At 39.1% G+C, this 24,288-nt stretch overlaps 1 protein-coding gene across 1 annotated transcript; it reads right to left on the reverse strand.

The window, feature by feature from the left end:
* Positions 1–2,099: 2,099 nt before the first annotated feature.
* Positions 2,100–5,684, reverse strand: LOC147017056 (uncharacterized). Its single transcript, XM_085847923.1, has 3 exons — positions 3,470–5,684; positions 3,166–3,372; positions 2,100–3,068 (listed from the first exon to the last, which is right to left on the reverse strand). Exons 1-3 carry the CDS (start codon positions 3,569–3,571, stop codon positions 2,133–2,135), a joined length of 1,245 nt encoding a protein of 414 aa, XP_085704049.1. The 5' UTR covers positions 3,572–5,684; the 3' UTR covers positions 2,100–2,132.
* Positions 5,685–24,288: the final 18,604 nt, after the last annotated feature.

The following is a 24,288-nucleotide window of genomic DNA, read 5'->3' on the forward strand; positions in this document are numbered from 1 at the left end:
TATGTGTGTTTTTATACATAAATAAAAATATATTTTATACATATACATTTTATACATATTTATATGTGTGTGTTTTATTTGTATCTACAAAAGTTTTTATCAGGAAGTAAATTTACAACTACTGGAATACCGGGGGAATTACATCTACCAGGGTATTCTTTCTGTGGCCTAGGCACAAACTTGGATAAAAGATCAGATGAGGCAGACAATCCTAAATCATGGAGTAAGCCCATCAATAGCGTTGATGAAGTGTGCATGAGACACGATATTGATTATGGGAATACCACAACTTTGGAAGAAAAGCATGAAGCCGATAGAGAAATGTTGTATAATTTGTCTCATACAAAATCCACCTTGAGAGAAAAAGTTGATAGGTTCATCGTGAAGAAGATGATCAGTGCTAAATTGAAACTTGGACTTGGAAATTCAAAAAAACTTATAGGCTCGAATGATGTCATTAAGATTGAAGAGCAATTAACGATGAATTACATAAACCAATATTCACAAAGTTTCAGAGAAGGAAGGTTTATTCTAAGGAAGTTGATTATATCTGGTCCGCTGATTTGATTGAACTCAATAATGATAAGGGGTACAAGTATGCTTTAACCGTTATCGATTTGAGGAGAAGATATGCGTGGGTTGTCCCTTTAAAAAACAAAACAGGTAATACTCTTATGTTAGCCTTACAGCAGATATTTAATAAAAGTAAGAGAAAACCTAAAATATTGTGGGCTGATGAGGGTGGAGAGTTTTATATCAAGACATTTAAGAATTTTCTAAAAAATAACAGTATCACATTATACAGTACCTTTAATGAAGGAAAAGCCGTTGTTATTGAACGTTTTAATCATACCTTAAAAGAGAGACTATATAAAAAAATTCACACAACTCGGTTCACAACAATGGTCATCTTTTATTCAGGATATTGTGGATAAGTATAATGAGACGATTCACACGTCAATGAATATGAAACCATCAGAAACATTTATAAAATTAATATATGAAAAAGAGATAAATGTCAGAAAACCCATGCTCAAAGTTGGTGATATCGTAAGAATATATCGGTGGGAATCTCATTTTGAAAAAGGTTATACAAAGCGATGGACGAACGAACTTTTTAAAATTGTTATGTAATATATACGGTTCTTTGGACTTATGAGATATATGATTTAGAAGGGGAAGAGATTTTAGGTTCTTTTTATTCACAGGAATTACAAAAGACAATATTAAGCAGATAATACCCATGGGAGCAATGGGTTGGCGCTTCACTCCCTCCTACTATACACCATTGTGGACACTCGATGGCCAAGTCCGAGGTATATAACAGGGTTAAATTAAAAAATATATATAATGTGTGTCAAGGGGGAACGTTTTTAGATCTGTGAACCCAAAACACAGAATCCTCAACTGAATAGTCAACGCTTAACTTTTGTTTGTTGGTGTGTGTGCGTGTGTGTGTGTGTGTGTGTGTGTGTGTGTGTGTGTGTGTGTGTGTGTGTGTGTGTGTGTGTGTGTGTGTGTGTGTGTGTGTGTGTGTGTGTGTGTGTGTGTGTGTGTGTCCTCCCAACCCTCAATTCAAAATCTCAACCCCAACCCTCACATTCAAAATCTCAACCCCAACCCTCATTCAAAATCTCAACCATAACCCTCACATTGAAAATCTCAACCCCCACCCCAACCCTCACATTCAAAATCTCAACCCCAACCCTCACATTCAAAATCTCAACCCCAACCCTCACATTCAAGATCTCAACCCCTACCCCAACCCTCACATTCAAAATCTCAACCCCAACCCTCATTCAAAATCTCAACGCCAACCTTCACATTCAAAACCTCAAGCCCCACCCCAACCTTCACAATCAAAATCTCAGCCCTCACCCCAACCCTCACATTCAAAATCTCAACCCCAACCCTCATTCAAAATCTTACCGCCAACCTTCACATTCAAAACCTCAACCCCCCACCCCAACCTTCACAATCAAAATCCCAACCCTCACCCCAACCCTCACATTCAAAATCTAAACCCCAACCCCCCAACCCCCCAACCCTCACATTCAAAATCTCAACCCCACCCAACCCTCGCCCAACACAATGTCTTTTTTTTTCAATACATATTTCAACAATATATATTTTTAATGTTTTTTTTTTCTCTTCTTCCAATTCTGTCTTTTAAGGCTTTCAGGATTGATGAAGTAGAAAGGCAGAGTAAGAACCTTCCTGCACTTTCTTTCCAGAACGTTCTTGATATTGCTCTCATCAAGCACCATCCAACAAAGAACTACATCGATAGGTTTAGATCCCCAAGAGTGATAGAAACCACATTTTAAGTCTCCAAAATAAACCCAACTTTCCAAGTCTTCAAGGTATAACCACATTCCTGTTGAGTTTCCAAGATATGTATCACATTGTGAGTTATCAAGCCAGAACCCACATTTCAAGTCTCCAAAAATATTACCATCTATCCAAGACTCCAAGGTAGAATCACATTTTCCAGAAATATTGTGGGTTTCAGTGATTGATCTCACATAGTATAACTGTGGATCATCAAGGAAAACTCCAATTTTCCAATTTTTATGGGTTTCGGTGATTGATCTCACATAGTATAACTGTGGATCATCAAGGAAAACTCCATTTTTCCAATTTTTATGGGTTTCAGTGATTGATCTCACATAGTATAACTGTGGATCATCAAGGAAAACTCCATTTTTCCAATTTTTATGGGTTTCAGTGATTGATCTCACATAGTATAACTGTGGATCATCAAGGAAATCTCCATTTTTCAAAATGTCTGAAATTTGTGAGTCTCCAAGGTATAACTTGTATTCTGGCTCATCAAGGTATAACTTGTTCAGTGGGCATTGTCTTGATAACTCGCAATGAGTACTATTGCTGTAAAACTCTTTTTCAGTATTTTGCTGGTCTCCAAGGTATAACTCTTTGGTTGGGTCATCAAGGACGAGCTCGTTCTGTGGGTCTTGGTTGCTCACAAGGTCTTCAACCAAACCGACAATTTCGTCCCAAGTTGTGGCAAAAGCAGTATTTTCATTTCGTATTTCAGATACAATTTCCTGTGAGAGAAAATAATCATGTATTAATTAAGTGATTTAATTAGTAAATGAGTCTATGTTTAAATCAAACTCTGTAAATAGGAAAATAAAATCTTACCTCAATAGATAAGAGGTTTGAATCCAGTTCATCAACTTGAAGGTTTAGTTCCATACAAGTAGTAGAACTCCAAGGAACCCCAAAGTCATCCCACTCAAGCTCATTCTGTGGGTCTTGGTCGCTCACAAGATCTTCAACCATACCGACAATTTCGTCCCATGTTGTAGCAAAAGCAGTATTTTCATTACGTATTTCAGATACAATTTCCTGTGAGAGAAAATAATAATGTATTAATTAAGTGATTTAATTATTAAATGAGACTATGCTTCAATCAAACTTTGAAAATAGGAAAATAAAATCTTACCTCAATAGATAAGAGGTTTGAATCCAGTTCATCAACTTGAAGGTTTAGTTCCATACAAGTAGTAGAACTCCAAGGAACCCCAAAGTCAGCACAGCACTCCATTCTCAGTGAAAGTAAAAAAATATGTTTAAAATGGAGTCTGGGCTTGAAGCTGTTCTACAGAAAGACTGGTTTCCCTGGGAAACCCCAGGCAAGCCCAGACACACCTTGTGAGTCAGATGTTGTAATGTTGTTTTGTACAGTCAGATGTTGTGATGTTGTTAGAATGGAGAATTTTTTTTTTTTAAATGGAGGATTCTTTGAAAATTCCTTGGTCAAGCCCAGGCAAGCCTTCGTTGGGAAATTTTTCAAAACCATAACATTCTAGAATTTTCTAGTGAATTCTTTGTGATTCGGAGATGAACTGGAAATGATGTAAGAGTAGGCGGAGCTTAGTAAAAGTGGGCGAGGCTTAGAAAAAGTGGGTGTGGCTTATGAAAAGTACCTCATGGAAAGTGGGCGGTGCTTAGCAAAAGTTGGCGGGTCTTATGAAAAAGTTGGCGGGGCTTATGAAAAAGTTGGCGGGGCTTATGAAAGTGGGCGTGGCTTATGCAAAAAATAATCTGAGGCTCAGGAGGTAGTCAGACGAGAGCATTAAGAGAAGTTTATCATTTCATAATGACACAAAAGGGGTATCTTGAGAAATATAAAGATTCAAATCTTTTATTTTTAAGTATTTTAGATGGGGATTATTGTGCAAAGAAAATTTAACGCTTGAAGGAATTTGAGAATGAACAAATCTTTTTAGGTTCAATGAGTGAGCTAAACAATATGCATTTGGTTGTTTGAAGAAGAGTGCACCTTGGCTTACATGTTTCAGATATTTCTTTAGAATCACCTTTAACAAATCACATTACTACTTTACTACTTGAAAAAATCTTTATCTTATTGCATTGAGTATTTGAATAGAGTGCCCCTAGGTTAAAAGGGGAGACAAATAAATATACCTTGGGATAAAAAGCGGGTTTATTTTTTAGGGAAAAAAAAATGAATCGCCAAAATCCCCCATTCATTAACATGGGGGAAAGTGAGCCAGAATCGGTATATTCACCCGACTGATGGGTCATCTGCTGGTCTGAGTTCCCACACTGAGCTAACTGTATAATACCACTTTTGCTATACAAGTATTCTCAATGTGAAGCACATGTGCAATCCAAAGAAGCTGTGCTTTGATGTATCCTTTAAATGTTTGAGATGGAACACCTCTGAAGCACCTCTGTGTTGGAAATTATGTCCTGCCACTTCATATTACAGATGGATCGTAAGGTGAAATGCATCTTGTTGCTTCATGTGGCACTGGTAGTGTCCATGATTCAAAACCAGAGAGAAATGAACTGAGAACAACAGCCAGGTAAACGTTCATCTTTATTTTAAGGCAGACTCCATGCTCCTTCCAAAGCTTATGGTTGAGCCTACCAAATGCAGAACTTGTCTTTGCCAGGAGCTGAATGAACTCATCATCCAGCATGGTGTTGTTGGAGAGGGTGCTCCCAAGGTAACAAAATGTCTTGACCAAGTTGAAGGGTGTATTATTAATTGTGATTCTGGGAGCTTGGCAGTGATTGCTGTGTGCTGGGTGACACATGGTATTTGTCTTTTTCAAACTTATTGTAAGGCCAAAGCATACTGAAGAAACAAGCAGCTAGATGTCTTCAGGCAACACACAGTGCTTTTTCTTGGGTGTAGTGGGACCAGGTAACAAGGGGTTGGGGACACAAGGTTTGAGGCGTTCTAGTTTCTCACAGGCAGAGTTGGCTGTGGTGCCATTTGAAGTGAGTGAAGGGATGGAGAAGGAGTATACTCCAGAGACAGACATAACAAGGCACCACCAGGTTTTTGAGGAAAGACAAGTTTGAAGTTCAGTCCTGAAGTTAGCCAGATATTGTTCTCTGGCTCTCCCAATCGTGGAGACACACTTGTTGCAGGCTTTGTGAGTGATCTGAGGTTGCTTTCAGTCAGATTTGCCTTCCAGGAAGAGATGGTAATTATTCATTTATTTTAAAATATAAGCAACTGCCTCACTGCGGGATTCAGTGTACTGCCATTGTCAGGAGGAAAGGTATGATAACTGAAGATGAGATGGGATGAATATGTGTGGAAGAGAGAAAGGCTTCTGCAAAATAATTCCCAGGCAGAAATATATTAGGGGAAACAAATCTAGTAGACCAGACCTGAAGTGAGATGACAGCTTGCAGGCCCCAGCTAGTCACATGAGTGAACTGGAAGACGTGGCAGTGCTGAGATGGCTTTCTGAAATTAGCCAGTGAGATTTTGACTCACACAAGCATGTGATCTGATGAACCAATTGGGGCAGAGGAAGAGCAGAGACATTGGCAGGAAAGTTGGTCACCAAGTCCAAAAGGGAGGATTTGACATTTGCAGAAATCCAGGTCAGAAAGATAACAGACTGAACTAGAGGGGGAGCACTCGGTAGAGTGCAAAACCGCCGCCGCTAATACTGCTCGGTCACTCAAGTGAACCTGATATCCTATTCATTCAATTTGACGTCAACAGTGCTCACAGAGTTATAGTTTGCAACTTTCCCTTTTACTTTTAACTTTTCATACTCAATTCATTCGTCATCGGATTCCTTGAGACAGAAATTGATTTTACGTGGGTATATCCACCTGAAGTTCCAAAATCAGCCGCAATTATAATTTTGGCATGTTTTTTGTTGGAAATCACTTATAACATGTAGAAATGCCAAAAAAAATCGAAATTTTGTTGAAAAAAAAAGTTCCAAATTTTTTTTTTCTCTCACAATTTTTTGGGGGTGTTGGAAATCACTTAGAACATGTAGAAATGCAAAAAAAAAAAAAATTGAAATATTTTTTCAAAATGGCCGCCATAGCGGCCATATTGGATTTTGGACCGAGTCCAAAATCTAATGGCATGATCCTTGGACCATACCTAATCCCCCCCACCAAGTTTGGTCAATCCGTCAAGGAGTTTTTCCGTAATACTGTTCACAAACAAACAAACAAACAAACAGAAAGGGGTGAAAACAGTAACCTCCGATCTTCGATGGCGGAGTTTAATCAGGCCGATCGAGTCACAGAATTTCGTTTCTCTGTGCACAATCTGTGCACAATTTTTTTAGGTATCCTGCAAACAAACAGACAGATGGGGGTGAAAACATCACCTCCTTCCACCCTTGGTGACGGAGGTGATGAAACGATAACAGAAAGACATGACGGATCTGGTCCCGGAAACATAGCTTTGATGATTTGCAAGGAGGCATGTATGAGCCCACGACCAACATGCTCATACCCAGAACCGGAAGTTTTCCCCGAGAGGATTGTATATGCTATAAATAAGTAAGGGAGGTGTGTTGGGTGTCAGTTTTGTTATTAGGTTTGCTTTATTTCCAGTGTTTTTTATTCTGGTGCATTGGGTTTTTGGAAGATGGTGAAAGTGCACAGATGGTAAGTGGTGACTAAATGTGAATAACATACTTGGATTTTTCCATTCTTCCATCTCAGGGAGTCATAGCGATGTTGGAGGGATGAAATTACAATGCTGAGGTCTTTGTATATATATATATATATATATATATATATATATATATATATATATATATATATATATATATATATATATATATATATATATATATATATATATATATATACAGTGCCTTCAGAAAGTATTCATACCCCTTGACTTTTTCACATTTTGCTGTGTTACAGCCTGCATTTAAAATGGATTAAATTTAATTTTTTTTGTCACCGATCTACACAAAATACCCCATAATGACAGTGAAAACATGTTTTTAGAAATGTTTACAAATTCATGAAACATAAAATGCAGAAATATCTCATTTACCTAAGTATTCAGCCCGCCCCCCCCCCCCAAGTCAACACTACATCAAAGCACCTTTGGCAGTGATTACAGCTTCGAGTCTTATTGGGTATGTTTGTATCAGTTTTACACATCTGGATTTGGGGATTTTCTCACATTCTTCCTTGCAGATTTGGTCATTCTCTGTCAAGTTGGATGGGGGGGGGGGGAGTCGGTGAACAGCAATCTTCAAGTCTTTCCAAAGATTCTCAATGGGATTCCAGTCTGGCCTTTGACTGGGCAACTCAACTCGTGTTCTTGTTCTGAAGCCATTCCAGTGTTGCTTTGGCTGTAAACTTGGGATCATTGTCCTGTTGGAATGTAAATCTTCGCTGCAGTCGAAGGACTTTTGCACTCTAAAGCAGGTTTTCCTCAAGGATTTGCTTGTATTTGGCTCTATTCATTGTTCCCTCTATCATTACAAGTCTCCCAATCCCTGCCACTGAAAAGCATCCCCATAGCATGATGCTGCCACCACCATGCTTTGCAGTAGGGATGGTGTTAGATGGCTGATGAGCTGTCCTCGGTTTCTACCAGACGTAGTGCTTTGCATTCAGGCAAAAGTTCAATTTTCATCTCATCAGACCACAGAGTATGTTGCCTTATGCTCTCAGAGTCTTTCACGTGCCTTTTTGCAAACTCCAGGCATGCTGCCATGTGCCTTTTTCTCAGGAACAGCGTCTATCTGGCCACTCTCCCATAAAGCCTAGATTTGTGAAGTGCTTCAGAGATTGTTGTCCTTCCGGCATGTTCTCCCATCTTCGCCAAGAAAATCTGTAGTTCTGTCAGAGTGAACATTGGGGTCTTGGTCACCTCCCTGACCAAGTTCTTTCTTGCCCGGTTACTCAGTTTGGTCAGATGGCCAGCTCAAGGATGAGTCTGGTTTGTTCCATATTCTTTCCATTTCGTAATTATGGAGCTCGCTGTGCTCTTGGAAACTTTCAACACTCTAGAAATTGTTTTTTATCCTTCTACAGATCTATACCTCCTCACAATTCCACAGACAGTTCCTGTATGGCAGTGTTTCTTCATGGCAGAGTTTGTGTTCTGACATGCACTTTCAACTGTGGGACCTTGCATAGAAAGGTATTTCTTTTGAAATCATGGCCAATCAATTGAATTTGCAACAGATGGACTCCAATGAAGTGGGAGAAACATTTCAAGGGTTATCCAAGGTAATTGGATGCACCTGAGCTAAATTTGGAGTGTCATAGTAAAGGGTTGAATACTTATTGACTCGAGACAATAATTTCAGCTTTTAATTTTTAATTAATTTGTAAAAATTCTAAAAACATGTTTTCACTTTGTCATTATGGGGTATGTTGTGTTGATTGGTGACAAAAAATTAAAACGTAATCCATTTTAAATTCAGGCTGTAACACAATAAAATGTGACAAAATCAAGGGGTGTGAATACTTTCTGAAACTACTTCATATGGAACAGATATAATCGAAGGAATATCATTTTATCTGGAAGCGGAGGGTGGTGGGCTCTTGACAGAGGAGACCGAAGTGAAGGTCCGCTGGGCCGGTTACTTTGAGCAGCTATACCTGTCTGATCCACCAGCTGTCGAGTTGGATGCCAGGGGTGTTACAATCCCTCTTGCTGACCCTCCAATCAACTGTGATCCACCTTTGTTTGTGGAAACACAGGCTGCGGTGAACCAGTTGAAATGAGGTGAAGCTCCTGGGATCTGTGACATGCATACTGAACTTTTCAAGGCTGGTGGAAATGCTGCACTCGTGTCGTTGCATGCAGTTCTGTGCTTTGCCTGGAACACAGGCATAATACCAACTGACTGGAAGAGGGGCCTTGTTGTCGCTCTTTGGAAAGGGAGGGGTGATCACCAGGACTGCAACAACTACCAAGGGGTGACGCTGCTCTCAGCGCCAGGAAAGGTCGATGCTCCGATAATTCTTCATAGGGTTTGCCACCATCTGCTTGAACACCAGCGTCCAGAGCAGTCAGGCTTTATACCAGAGGTCAATGATTGACCATATCCCTGCTCTTCGGGTCCTCACCAAATGCAGATGGGAGTTCTGGCAGGGGCTGCTTGCAGCTTATGCTAATCTCTGCAAAGCATTTGATTCAGTGAAATGGGATGCTCTCTGGAGGATTCTTGGTGTTCGTGGGGTGCCACCAAAACTGATCAATCTGATGGCTGAACTATTATCTGGTACTAAGCATGCTGTGAGATGTGGTGATACCATCTCTGACTTATTTCCAGTTGTTATTGGAGTTTGCCAGGGGTGTGTACTGGCCCCCACATTTTTCAACGCTTGTATGGACTGGATTCTGGGGAGAATGTCAGAGAGATCAAGCTGAGGTGCATCGTTTGGGATTGTCAAGATCTCTCTGACCTTGATTTCACAGATGATGCAGTCATAATTGCAGAGACTGGATATCTTTTCGGGGGCCCTCACGGTGCTAATGAGTCAAAGCTGCTGGAATTATGGGTTTCCTGGGTCAAAACTAAGATCCAGGCTTTAATGACATCTTGGATGCTGCTATCTTGTCTGTACCTGTTTGTGGTGAGGATGTTGAGGTCACGGAGAGATAAACTTACCTTGGCAGTGATATTCATGTCTCTGCTGGCTGTGAGTCAGAGGTGAATGGATGTTTGCGTTGGGCCTGGTGAGTCATGGATTAAATGGATCATGGGGTGTGGCACTGCCGGTACCTGTGCAGGAAGATGAAAGTCCGAGTCTTCAGGTCCTTGGTGCTTCCAGGCTTGCTCTATGTATGTGAGACTTGGACTCTGACCAAGGATCTGAGAGGGAGACATAATTCCTTTGGTACCAGGTCTCTTCGGAGAATCCTTGGCCATCACTGGTGGAGCTTTGTGTCCAACGAGTGGTTACTGAGAGAGACCAAAATGAGATTTGTTACCTGCATAGTCCATGAGTGTCAACTGTGGCTGTATTGACATGTAGCTCATTTTCCTGACACTGATCCTTTTCACCAGATTCTCTCAGCGAGGGAGCCTCATGAGTGGAGGAGGCCAATGGGCTGACCACATGCCTCGTCGTTGCAGCAGGTTGATCACCACCTGAAGTAGATGGGGCTGGGCCAGGCATCTGCCTGGAGGATGGCCAAACAGAGACCTCTGGAGTACCGGCGGAAAGTGGATACAGCGACGCACTGCTCTGCCGCATGTTCCCATACCTGACCTGACCTGATATCATCTCAAACACCAGATGTAAATGGGATGAAGGAGGGCTGATTCTTTCCCCCATCTTACTATTTTGTACTTGGCTAGATGTTCGCTTAAAGTCAATCACAGCTTTGTAATGAACTGAATACTTTAAGATAAGAATTGATTTAATGTTCAGAAATTTATTTTATTTTAATCTGCTCTTTGGAAGAAGAAATAAAAGCAAAAATGTCTGCTTAGCATCTAATGGCACACAAACATGTTATCATGCCTCCGCTATTAAATTTCCGGTCTGAATGATGCATTCAAAGCAGAGAAGCCTCAAAGCCTCTTTCTGCCAAAACAGGTCACAGCAGCTAAGCAGGATGAAATGCTAATCATTCGCATGTACATGCTCCATTGACGACCGTTAGTATACAGCAGGGCCACAAAGCAGATGGCCTCTATTTACACTCTACAAGCAGGGCAGCACAAAGGCATCACTTTGTACGTATCTCGTGGTTCTCGGTTTCGAGAAACAAAAAAAACAACAGTTTCAACTGATGTAAAATGGAGTGAAAATTTGCAAAGATGTTTTGTTTTTATCGAGCTGCTAAGAACATTTGTGTGATTATGTGATTTGTTTGTGTATAAACTACGCCTGCTCTTAGAGACAACCTTTCATCGTGAAAATGACCTTTTATAAATTTCGACATAAAATAGAATGATTGTTTATACATCCCAGTTGGGCAGTCGTCTGTAGTCTTGACCCGAGCCTGATTGAATGTCTTAGTTTCTGAGATAATAACCTATCGCTGTTCCCATCTGACCACTTGTCTCACAATCCTGAGAATCACTGCTTCAAATCCCATATATTGTTGTAATTTCTCCTTGTTCTCTAAATTTCCTTCGTTTATAGATAAAATTAATGTCTCCTCGTGTGGTTATTATGCTCCGGTACAAGTACAGTAATCCATTTCCAAACTCCTCTATGAACATTACACTTTGTAGGAAAAAAGGCTTAAATTATGTTTCAATCTCATCAACTTTGTCAATTTTTTTTTCCTCATTATAAATTTACTTCCTTCCTGCGTACCACTCTGTTTTTGTCAAACAAATTTTTCTTTACAGCAATGCTGAGGCTCATGGAAGAACTAAATAGCAAAATTTAGAAGAATAACCCAATGATAATGATTAAGAGGAGGGAGTTAAGGTATACTCAGAAATAGGTCAAGTTTGAAAAAAAATAAAAAAAATCTTGCAGATGGAAAGACTCACCACCAATTATTATCGCTGCTCAGCAGACGAAGCACAGGTCCCACATGAAGACCACTCGGTAATTTAAATCAAAAACCTGAGCCTGCCTCCTGAGCAGCAATACGACTGGTGGCGTTTCATTTTTGAAATGGGAACAAGTATGAAAAAAACGGATATGGTTGAAAATTGGCAGAAAAGGAAAGAAAGAATGAGGGATTTTTTTTCTCTAAGAATGGATGACTATATGGCAGCAAGTTGTCATCCTCTAACTGGAAGGAAGAGTGAGAATGCACAGGCACAGAAAGAAATTCCACAAGCAGGAAGACATGGAGGTGTAAGCAAATGAGTATGTACGATGTTAAACAGGCAAGCATCACGTTAATTGATGACCGTGCTTGCTATATGGAACTACCAATAGACAAATGGTAGAGACTGGGCATGCGTGAGCAAGCAGATGAAAGCTGGAAGGAAAACAAACAGGAATTTGCTGAACTCTCCCACTCAGACTGCTTCTTAAGGTTTCTTTGAGTGCTCTGAATTGCTCACTCAAACAGAAGTTAGAGTCCTGTTGTAATCAATATAGTTGTCATGTGAGTGAATCAAGAGAGCAAAAATGCTAGCCCAAGCAGGTGAGATGGTTTAAACAATCGATTAGGTGCAAAATATTTTCCAGCAACTGAAAACGTTGCTTCGGAAATGTAGTGAAGGGGCCAGTTTGCAAGGCTTGGGCAGGCATGTGTAAGGAATTAAGGAGGAGTTGATCAAACAATAGTGTCGGCTTGCATTGAAAGCCACAAACGATGGCGTGCCGGCGGGAGCCAGGCACCGCAGCCGATAATGCCACTGCAGCCAGCCGCATGAATTGGTACGCCTCAGCGGCGCTTGCGATACCGAGCACACAGGGCTCTGTGTCACCTGAAACGGCTGCTTTAACCCGGCTATGTGGGTTCATTCTTACAATATTTAGCAGCAAGAAATGCATTACAGTTGCATGGGTGCGTGCGTGTGTGTGCATGCGTGCTTCAGTGAAAGTAAAAATTTGTGATTGACGTTGAAATCATCAGTACCATTTCTGTGCTCATCACAATCCACCTGGAGAGTGGGGGTCATTTAGAGTCATGCACAATGTGATGTCTGTCACCATTTGTTGACAGACCAAGTGGGGCAAACAGATTTCCTCCCCTCCCAAAATGTGAGTGAGCGGTCTGGATTTTCACAACAATGCACTAGAGACATTCCAGCAGCAACTAATTCAATTCCCACAAAGTTAGATGCCAAATCCTTAATAAGGTTGCCTTCATCAATATTTGGGCATGCAACCTTTTTGAATCTTGACCACTCGGTCATTACTGTCCTCAAAATTATTTTCTATTATGTTTGTCTCAATCTTTCTCCATTTACATCAGTAACATCACTTGTTTGGATTAAGGCTCAACTCTGAAACAGCAGCTCAAGATTGGTTGATGATTTAATCTTCATAACTCGACGTAAGGAGTGCACTCTCCCTTTTACAGCAATAGTTCATGAAAGTGAAATCAAATGATCTCATTCTCTTCTTTGTGTTAATCTAACTTTGACTCTATATCCAGAATGGGACCGAAATTTCCACTCATTAAATAAACAGCAGGCCTTTTGTTTTGCTAAGATTATGAATGCTGTCACTTTGGTAATGACGAGTGCAAGGCTGACAGTGTTTCAATGAAATTACCATTTTTGGAGAGACCTTCTCATCAGAGAGGTCATCTTGGATGTTACTTTGACAGGTGAGGATTTCTTCGTGGTCATTTGCCCTTTTTTGAAAGAACTTTGTTTCATGAGATTGTCAAGTTCAGGGAAGACAACCAGAGAAGGCAGATTAAGAAGAGGAACAAAAGTTTCAACCAGCTATTAGTAATAAATAAACAAGAGAGTTCAAGCAGTCATTATGTCTTGAACCCTGTCCCCTGTGGTCTCGTCTGGATGGAAATAGATTGCATCTGAGGATGCAGCAGAACTCTCGATGTGGTGATGGCCCAGATACAAAATGGCCACACTAATTATAATCGATATATATATATATATATATATATATATATATATATATATATATATATATATATATATTTGGCCTGTCTCTTTGCCTGTCGTGTTATAACTTGAGAATGGATTAACGAATTTCAATAACTTGACCTACGGTGGATTCAGGGAACTCCCGGGAAGGTTTGTAATGAAAAGCTTTTTTTTTATGGGTAGACATGATGAAACTGCAAACGCCAACTTGCGAAGCTGGTTATCCCTGCAATCTGAATCCTTTTTCTTCTTGCACTATTGATTAGCCATCACAGCAGATTGGTTTTTCCATCAGCGAAGTGATGGGTCTTGTATTCTAGTATCTACTATAAATGGATGAGGTGTATGTGTGTGTGTGTGTGATGTTTTTTTGTGGAGTTCTACTTGAATTTTCTGATGTGGAATGTGATGCACTGAAATGATCATCGTGATCTCCTGAGTTGATTCGGCTAATTTACAACAAAGAATTCCAATGTATTAAACGCATGCCATGTTAAGGTGTATAGAGCAACTTAATACATTCTTCCCTGACATTGCATTCTAATTACAAAATAAACTAGAATGGGCACTCGGTAGAGCGCATACCTCCGATACATAATGCCTGATCTATGAGAACATATCTGGCCCAATACATTTTTGAAATATCATGCTAGATTATCGTTTTTGGCCCTTTCTCTCGATGGTGAAGAATCACTTTAAAAATTAAATAAATCTCGTATCCAGATTCAGATTCATATCTTCACCAAAATCGAATCGATTCAACGTATCCACCTAGTTTCATCCGAATCCGTCCACAACTTCTTGAGATATCGTGCAATATATCGGTTTAGCCCAATCTCTCAATGGTGAAGAATCATTTTTAAAATTCTAATATCTGGATCTGGATCTTCACCAAAATCTAATCAGTTTGTCTTTGTCACACACCCAACCTGTCCACAAGTTTTTGAGATATCCTGCATACAAATAAACAGAAATACAGACAGAAAGGGGGTGAAAACATCACGTCCTTCACCTTTGGTGGTGGAGGCAATAACAACTAGAAGGACAATCGGTAGAGCACATACCTCCGCCCCGTAATGCCTGATCCACGAGAACATATCTGGCTCAATTCGTTTTGAAATATCATGCTATGTATCATTTTTGTGCTCGATCTCTCAATGTTGAAGAATCGCTTAAAAAAAAATTCTCGCAGTCGGATCTGGATTATTTTCTTCACCAAAATCAAATTAATTTGTCATGGTCACACACCCAACCTGTCCAAGTTTCATCCGAATCCGTCCACAACTTTTTGAGATATCGTGCTATGTATTGGTTAAGCCCAACCTCTCAATGGTGAATAATCACTTTAAAAATACTGGTATCCGGATCCGGATCTTCACCAAAATCTAGTCAGTTCATCATCACACACTGAACCTGTCCACAAAATTTCATCCGGCTCCATCCGCAAGTATTTGAGATATCTCGTACACAAACAGACAAACAAACAGACAGAAAGGGGTGAAAACATAAACTCCTTCACCTTCGTTGGCAGAGGTAATTATCAGATCCAGATCTTCACCAAGATTGAATCGATTCTTCCTTGTCACACCCAATATCTCCAAGTTTCATTTGAATCCATCCACAACTTTTTGAGATATCGTGCTATATATCCATTTTGGCCCCATCTCTCAATGGTGAAGAATCACTTCAAAAATTATTGTAGTCGGATACAGATCTTCACCAAAATCTAATCATTTCATCCTTGTCACACGCCGAACGTGTCCACAAAATTTCATCCGGATCCGACCACAACTTTTTGAGATATCCTGCACACAAACAAACAAACAAAAAGGAAAAGGATGTCATGCAGAGCATGATCCTTGCAAAATCAACCCCCCTCTCCAAAGTTTACCATGGATACATCAAATTGTCCTTTTCATTAGCATTAAAATTGACAATCTTAATCAAAACTTTGGTCAATCGGATGAAAATTGATTCTTTTTCAGTTGAAAATTGCTGATTTTAAAAGTTTGACCTTGAGTTAACCTTTGACTTCTTGATCTATTTCATTTTCAAGTCAATCGGATGAAAATTCACGATTTTTCATATAAAAATTGATGATTTTAGAAATTTGACCTTGAGTTGACCTTTGACCTTTTCACCTCAAAATAGCTGGTTTCCCAATACAGCGAAGCAATCTGCAAATATTGTTCAAATTTCAAGTCAATCGCATGAAAAATGACGATTTTAGATATTTGACCTCAAGATGACGTTTGAACTTTGACCTCAAAATCAATAGGCTTCTCCGTTGAGAGGACCTCTACAACTTGGTAAAGTTTCATGATGATCAGTTTGGAATTGTAATCTGTAGGTGACAGAAAGACAGACAAACAGATAGAACAAGCCGGTAGGCGGCAATGGGTCGCCGAGCATGGAAACTATAAGATATAGAGCAAAATGGGTGTCATATCACGGAAAGGGAATCACCTTAAGATTATGCATATTAAATCTCATCCAGTTCCATCTCTTGATAACTACTCGGTATTCAATTCAATGAAAAGTACTGAAAAAGCAGTTTGAAATCGGAAATCTCCAAAGTTCGAGGGCGTGCTGTGGGTGAACAAAGATCTAAATCGAAAATCCGGCTCGATGGTTTGTGCACAATTTATTCCAGACGATTAGTGTGAATTTTCATGGCCATCCGACCATAACCCTAGGAGGAGTAGCATTTGGCGCGAAGGCACCTCCAGCTCTCGCATATTATCGAATTTTGCACTAATTGACCTTTGACCCCTGACCGAAGTGAAATCAGTCAATATGACCTGAGGCAAAGTTGTAGTACTCTTTGAGTTCCATGAACCTGCAAAGTTTCATTCGTATCGATGCACTCACCTGGTCGCTAGGGGTCCTTAAATTTTCACCAATATCCGCGCATACCCTGATTTTAGGGGGCGCTGCGGGTAAAGTATTCCATATATCACAAAAAAACAGAATATATTTGAAAGTCCATCAATCGGTGGTTCATCCGGTTGACCTGTAGATCATTTGCGCCAAATTTCATAACCCTACTGGGATAATGGCTGTTAGCCAAATTTTAGCGAACCAGCCAAATTGTTTTTCTTTCCAAGCGAGCTCAACATTACCTTGCTTTGTCCTTGCAGTTTTAACAATTCTGAAAAGTATTTTAAAGTATCAATGTCCACAACAACATAGCATCAACATCTTAGATGTGAGGGCCCAGGCAAAAATGCTACAGTTGGAACTATCGTATATGAGAGTAGTACTCTCATATACTATAGTTGGTAACAGGTCCTACTACAGTAGTCTGTAGAGAATTACGACAGGAAAGGAATTCTATTTTACCCTGGGGGACCTCAGGTTTACTCCCGGGAGATATGTTCGAGCAGAACTGATGCGAACTGTTATTGCTCAGTCAGTCGCTGCATGTTTCACGCCCTCGCTAAGTGAGATGCCCTGAAGGTAATGACCTCACCTGGACACTCAAATATATTCAGAAATTGTGGGCTATTTATTTTTGGGTGCAGAAAACAGTGGTGCAGAGAGTTAACAGTACCGGAAATCTGGGATCATGCACAACATGTTTGTCATTACAATGGAATTATCCCTGTAGTTCAACTGATGTCACTCAATTTCATTGATTGTCCTTCCACAGGTTCATATTTATTACATTACTTAATTTTTGAAAATTATTTGATTGTGTGAGATTGATTAATCTAAAATACTTCAGTGTATTTCACTGATTTATTAAGGTATTTTGATGTCACTGATTTATGTATTGCATCATCATGTATGTGATATTTCCATGAAACAATTAATGACTAGATCTGAGATGAGCTAATTATATAATAATGTGGGAATGAATCAAATAGTCAGAAATCCCTGTGTGTTGTAAATGAAACTTTGTCAGTGGCAGAACCTTTCATGTTCCCTTTTTATTATTCGATATGTGAGATACTTTATCCTTTATATAATAAACCTGTTCCTAAAAATAAATAAAAAATTGAAAATAATCTCATGAATGTCACACATTAAGCCCCAATATTATCTGTTTAACAAACTAATTTTACTAAAAATGGAATGCTGCAGTTGATTGAGAGAAAAGAGAAACAAGTAAAGATGTAGGAACGGCTCACAAATATGACGAAATAGAGAGGCTTCCCGAGATGAAATTTTGAACAAATGTTTATTCTTTAACTTGTAATGAATAGTTTTAGACAGGTTTCACAAGCCTTACCCAATCACTAGATGTGTTGCACCACCCATTTGAAGAGGTGAGGTGGTTTGGGGGTCATTGTTGTCCTCAGGGGGTGGTTTTGTGGGTCAGGGTTACACTCGATGGAGGGGGTGGGGAAGTCGGGGGATGTTTGGGTGTTAGATTGCACTAAAACAGCAAGCCAGATTGGAGCTTTCAAAGGAAAAAAAAAAAAAAAGGATGCCAGGAAGGCTTACATGGTACTGCTTCTTATTTAGGGATTATTGAAAAATGGCATGAAATTTTGTCATTGTGCAATAATGCCACACCGTATTTCTTTACGTTTTGGCATTGTAAGCATGATCTACACCTTGTTATTTTCTTTTGAATTTCTCAAAAAAAAATTTCCCTTCATTTAAATAGTGATGTCATTTGCCTTGTGAAAGAGTAAACACTTTACTTTTCTTTCTTTTTTTCTTTTTAAAGGAGCGAGTGATTGACAGAAGCGATAGATAGCCAAATTCCTTGAAGGAGAATGGGATGCAGTGGCATGTTTTCATCGCACCAGAATATTGCATGATTTGGTGCACTTCAAAATAGATGTACAAATTCCAGGCACGGCAGTACCACCGATTTATATACCTCCAAGCATTTGATTTCGGATGAACCCATGAGTACTTTTACTGAATCCTCCCTAAAATGCTAATACAATGGACTGTCAAAAGTTCTCATGCATCCTTCCTTTAAGATCATTTGCTGTGTTTATGTTTCATCGCATGGATATTACCAAAGTAAATTTTCGCATGTAGAGATATTGCACACCATGAAACAAATTGTATGACTTCATGTTCTCACATTCAGCTACAGTTACTTTTTGCAGAAAACATGAACACATCAAAGGAGGTGTCATTTTGGCAGCGATAATGGTGTGAAATATGTTTTCAAATCAACGTTTTTTTTTTTTTGACAGTTTCTCAACCGAGCGAGGTCTCGTCAAAAAGAAAAGTGTGTTCAGAGCACATAAAGGGCCTTTCTGGCTTATTACCAATGGCCGTGGGACTATAGAAGCTCAGATAGCAGTATTTTCATAAGCTGTGAGTACTTCCAAATCCATCATTAGCAACCAAACCTCTGGCTGTCCCACGCACAATGAAAGAATAGAAACTAAGAACAGCCTTAACCACAATGATGAGTGGGAAAGGTGAATGAAAGGGTGGGGAGAGAATGTGCATTCCATAAGAGCAGCTGTGGTCTGTTTGGGGGAAGCGTTAAATACTTGTTTCTTTATTTACTGGTTGTTGTGGATTTGATTCCCATGACTGCTCACTCTTGTCAACCTACACTTGACAAGCATGGTGAGTATACCAAACACCCCGCAACCAGAGTTGAGGGAGGCCTTAATCCTGCAGTGGGACTGAAATCTGTTCGTTTGCAATTTATTGTTTGTTGTTTTTTTTTTCAACAGTAATTGCAGTGTTCAAACGAAAATGCATACACATGACAAAACACAGTGTCATGTTGTGCACAAGATTAACCATTTCAGATGTTTCAAATGTGGTTTCGTGTGGAATTTACCTTTTGAAAGGATGTTTACCCAAATGTATTAAGACCCTGAAACTAGCCTGGTAAGGAATTAAAATTCTTTGGAGAAAATAAGAATCTGAAATTCTATCGTATTTCAAAACTGACAATGCAGACAATATCTGGGGTGGAAGAAAATAATTTAAAAAAACATGCAAGGAATGAGATTGGCACCATTGTACATCGAGTCTTTTTTGGCAAAGGTACCAATGGATATTCAGTTCTCTGACAGGTTTGTAAAATGCAGAGATGGTGTCATAAGTTTCTGCAGAGATTTCGTGTTTTGATTTATAATTACTCTGTCATCAGAGTCTCGTGATGTAAGCCTTTTAATTTAAAGTGTATAAATTAGCTCGCCCAAACCACTGAGATGCAACTCAGCAGAAACGCATTCAATGGCTGTTCGTCCAACATTTTGCCCTTCGTTGGGGATTGATGATTGCATGCTGGATATGAAATAGACGAGTTACTCGTACTGCAATGTGCAAGTGATACTTGTACCACAATGCAAATCGTTCCCTGCATAAATGATTGATGTGCAACAATTAGACACGTAAACTAAAAATGTTTTTGTTTTGTTTTTTTAATCACAAACTACGAATATTTTTGAACCTGCTAGAAATGCATGTGAACTTCCTCCCTTATGGTAATACTCTGCTTATACAGTAATCCATCTCATTTATTTAAGTACAGTCCATGAAAGTTTGGAAAGTGATGATTCCTCATTATTGCTATGTTTTCCATGAGCAACGACTCGCTATTGATGAGTTAAAATTCAACACAAAGCAAACTGCTGCCAAGGCATTCGACAGAGCATTGAATATATCATAGAGAGAGCCTCAAAGGCAGAGACATTATGCACATTATGCAGGTAATTGTTCCCCCATAATCATTCTTCCACAATCAAAGTGTTTACTCTTTTGTTTTTAGCACTGAAACGGTATGTTATTATGTTGGTCGTTGCATCCCTGTGGTTGGCCATGTCCACTGGTTACTGTAAGCAATTACAAGCCTTTGACATCAACTTATTAGCTCTTGATAGGTCATTGAAAGAAGTAAATTAAATAAACATGAGGTTAATTCCAAATGTCTTCATTTAAAATTAATGAGTCTCAATTAAGGCCTCTTTCTTTTAAAAGTAATCGGCCTTAAATGAGAACCTGAAATAAATTCCATACTTTACGGAACATCACAGCATTACTTGTTCTTTAATGTCCACCAACTAATATTGGTAGATATGATGCCAAGCTTAACATCCATCCAAGGGACGGTGCTTTATGATGCAACATCCTGCCTGCGAAACAACAAATCAGCAGTTTATAGTCGGATTTGGAATCATGACCAGACTTTGGAGAACTCAAAAGTAAGTTCAGTACCTCTGTGCCATCCTGTCCGACATACTTCACTTTACTTTAAAGTATATACCTAGGAAAATATTATATGCCAAGTCAAAGGGATAAATGAGGTGTTTTCTTGAGTGAATATTATATCACAAATTTAAACATTTTAATCAAACAAAGGAACTTTCAGGTCAAAGGTACGAAGGTAGATGATTTACAAGTCTGTTTTTTTTTTAAACCTCTGTAACACGACCATGTTGTGAAAAAGAGCTGTTTTACACTGTTTTCAGTTTGGGGGCACGAATTACGTTACATTAATAAATTCAATTAATCTTTACAGGGATGGAACGTATTAATTAACCGGGGTCATATTTATCCCCTCAAAACTTTAAAAGTACTTTATTTGAATCAAACTTGATGAAATGCTTTGAAAAATTAGGTCAAGGTTCACGTGTATTCAATCCACTTTAAAAAAAAAGAAACACTTAAATTATTCAATAGGAAAAATAAACTCATTCCTCAAAACTTGATAATTAACTTAGTTTTGCTTTAACAAAAAAAATGCATTCCCATCCTTACATGAAAGAAATGCAATGTGAAGCAAATGCACCTTATTGAATGCCTCAGGTAGTTTCTTTGAATGAAGCTATTGCTTGCCACTGTGGGTCACTGATTGGTTATGACATGTAGCATGCATTTAACAGCCAACCAGGGAACCCCAAATGCAAGACAATATTGCCGCCCCAAAATTTTGCTGGAAATTCAATGAGGTTGCATTGGAGGCCAAATGTTGAATTCAATTCTTAATATAAGGATATGAAAAGAAAAAAAAATCACATTCATCAGATTGTATTAATTGTTGGTTTTTAGACATTCGAATGTTGTTTCCCTCTTTGTCATATTTAACCTTTCTACAACATGAATGCAAATTTAACACTCGATTGTTTCTCACTGCGTATTTCTCAGATCATTCTCAAGCCATGTAGCTGGAATGTTACAAGATGTTTATAATTGTTAATCATGATGTATTGTTAAAATTTGACATTTAGTCAGGACACAACTGCAGCATCCTTTTATGAGATATTACAAATAACATTAAATAAAGTGTATGACTCATATAATTCATGAATACCTTTCCTCAAGACGTTCCTGACACTGAAATGAAAGGTTCATACTTGGAAGATCCCAAGAAGGTTTCTTATTTTAAAAGGAAGGCATGCCCGTGACCTTGACGTTTTCTCTAAGGGATTGCATTTAGTTTGTGAGAAGAGATATGGTGCATTACAAAAAATAATAATAATAATAATTACACTGTGTGGTCAAGAAAAATCAAATTCAATTTTTAATAAGACTATATCAAAAATTTGAAGGCAAATGCCAAACCATGCTTTGGGTTTCATACCGGTGGACCTTTCAAGTCTTCCCGGTCAGAATTTGCATCATAAAGATGCGCTCCTCCATTTTAGTTATTAAACTGTGACAAAGAATAGGAATTCTCCGGCATCCGTGATAAGAATATTTTCCATACACTGCTTGAGTTACATTTTGTGCTTGGTTCAGACAAGCTTGAAAAGAAATTGCAATGAAATTGCCTTTACTATCTCACATGCCTTTTACACTTTGTGTCTGCCACATTTGGAACTTCTTGCACCAATTGCACCCAGCAGGGGCTAGAGCAGTCAAACATGTTTAATTCACTCTCTTCCCTCCCTCACCAAAACCCTCCCTCCCATCGCACAGCCCATCCTTCTTGCTACTTTCCCTTTATGTGACACGAGAAAAAAGACCGAGGCATGTAGGAGAATGTCAATTTGTTCTGTGGATGTAGTTAGCTATTTCAGCTTTTTATTTCACGTCTGTTAGTGTCTGGCCTACTAAACGGTTTTTCACTGTAGTAAATGCATGGTATGCCTAATGGATCCTTCATGTAGCTCAGCATAAATTTTGGTGGCAAAGGCAACAGACTCTGTGGCGTAATGACTGGAATGTTCACTCTGAGTCTGGGAGGTTTGAACACGACCCTGGTCGATTCGTAACAAATGTTTAAAAATTTTGTGTGCTGCTTCTTTGCTTGCCGCTCAGCATTTAATAAGGATAGAGCATGGACAAACAACCATAGGTTGACAAACATTGTTCAGGCTTAATGTATCGAATGGCCACTTGCATTGAAGTTCCTTGTACGGGACTCAAATTAAATATTCTGTTCATTCAATTATTCATTCATTCTGCCATTGAAGCTCTGCATAAGGTTGTCATGGGGCAACGGCTCGACTCTGCCTCTAAGAAAATCGATCCCAGAACAGGTTGGCCAATTTTCCAAACGACATGATCCATGGTAATGCCCTGTGGAGATCCCTCTAGTTCATAGGTCACAGGAGGAAAGATGCATCAAATAGATCTTCGTCTTGGTCACAGTGATAGTCAGGATCCAGCTCTGATTCGATCTAGTTGTGCGAATAGTGGATCACCCCCATAGTTTGAAAGGTTAATGTAGTTTATCTTGTCAAAATGTGAAAAATATTGTGTCAATATACTTTATTTGTGAATACCAGGTGCTCTGTTGGTTTACTACTGGTTATTCCACAATGATATTTTCACTTCATTTAGCAGGTAAAATCTTTCCTTTTGCATTCACATTTCCTCTGTCATTGATTTATTCACACGTCATTTATTTAAATTCTCTTGAACATGCTTCTCTTCTTGAGAGGGGAACTCCGAATATATGAATGGCCATCAATGAAACTTGAAAAACTGCTACATTTGGATTATTTCAGAGTAAATCTCTAGAAAACAAAACTTTGTATTGCATCCTTGAGAAAATCTATTTTTCATGGAATGCAATATGATTCGAGAATCCCATGAGTGATACAAAGGAATCTTTTTGGTTTATGATTGTGCAGACTTGTTGTAAGGCCTCAAGATAACTTTCTGCAGGAAGAAATTGTATATACTACAATATGAGACCCTTCACTTTGCTGATGGAAATGCCAATCATTGCTGTGATGGCTAATCAATAGAGCAAGAAGAAAAAGGATTCCTGGGAGTGCGTGGATAACCAGCGGCGAAAGTTGGCGTTTGCAGTTTTAACATGTACCCATTAAAAAAAAGAATTGAAAAGTATTTTTTCATCACAAACCTTCGCACGAGTTCCCTGAATCCACCGAAGTTGGATTTATTGAAATCTGATAATCTGTTCTCAAGTTATGAAACAGACACACGGTTTTTTTGTAATCTACACTAAAATAAGTCATTGTGTGTCATTGTTCGTGTTTCTGTGTGTCTGTGTGTCTGTGTGTGTGTCTCCTCCATAACTCCAAAACCATAAAACCGAGCAGCCTGAAACTTTGCATGCATACTAAGAAAACTCCAAGGATGTGCAAGAGTGAAA

This window comes from Eptatretus burgeri, chromosome 11 (genome assembly GCF_056783735.1).
Source record: "Eptatretus burgeri isolate ZD-2024b chromosome 11, Ebu_testis_v1, whole genome shotgun sequence".
Lineage (NCBI taxonomy): Eukaryota > Metazoa > Chordata > Myxini > Myxiniformes > Myxinidae > Eptatretus > Eptatretus burgeri.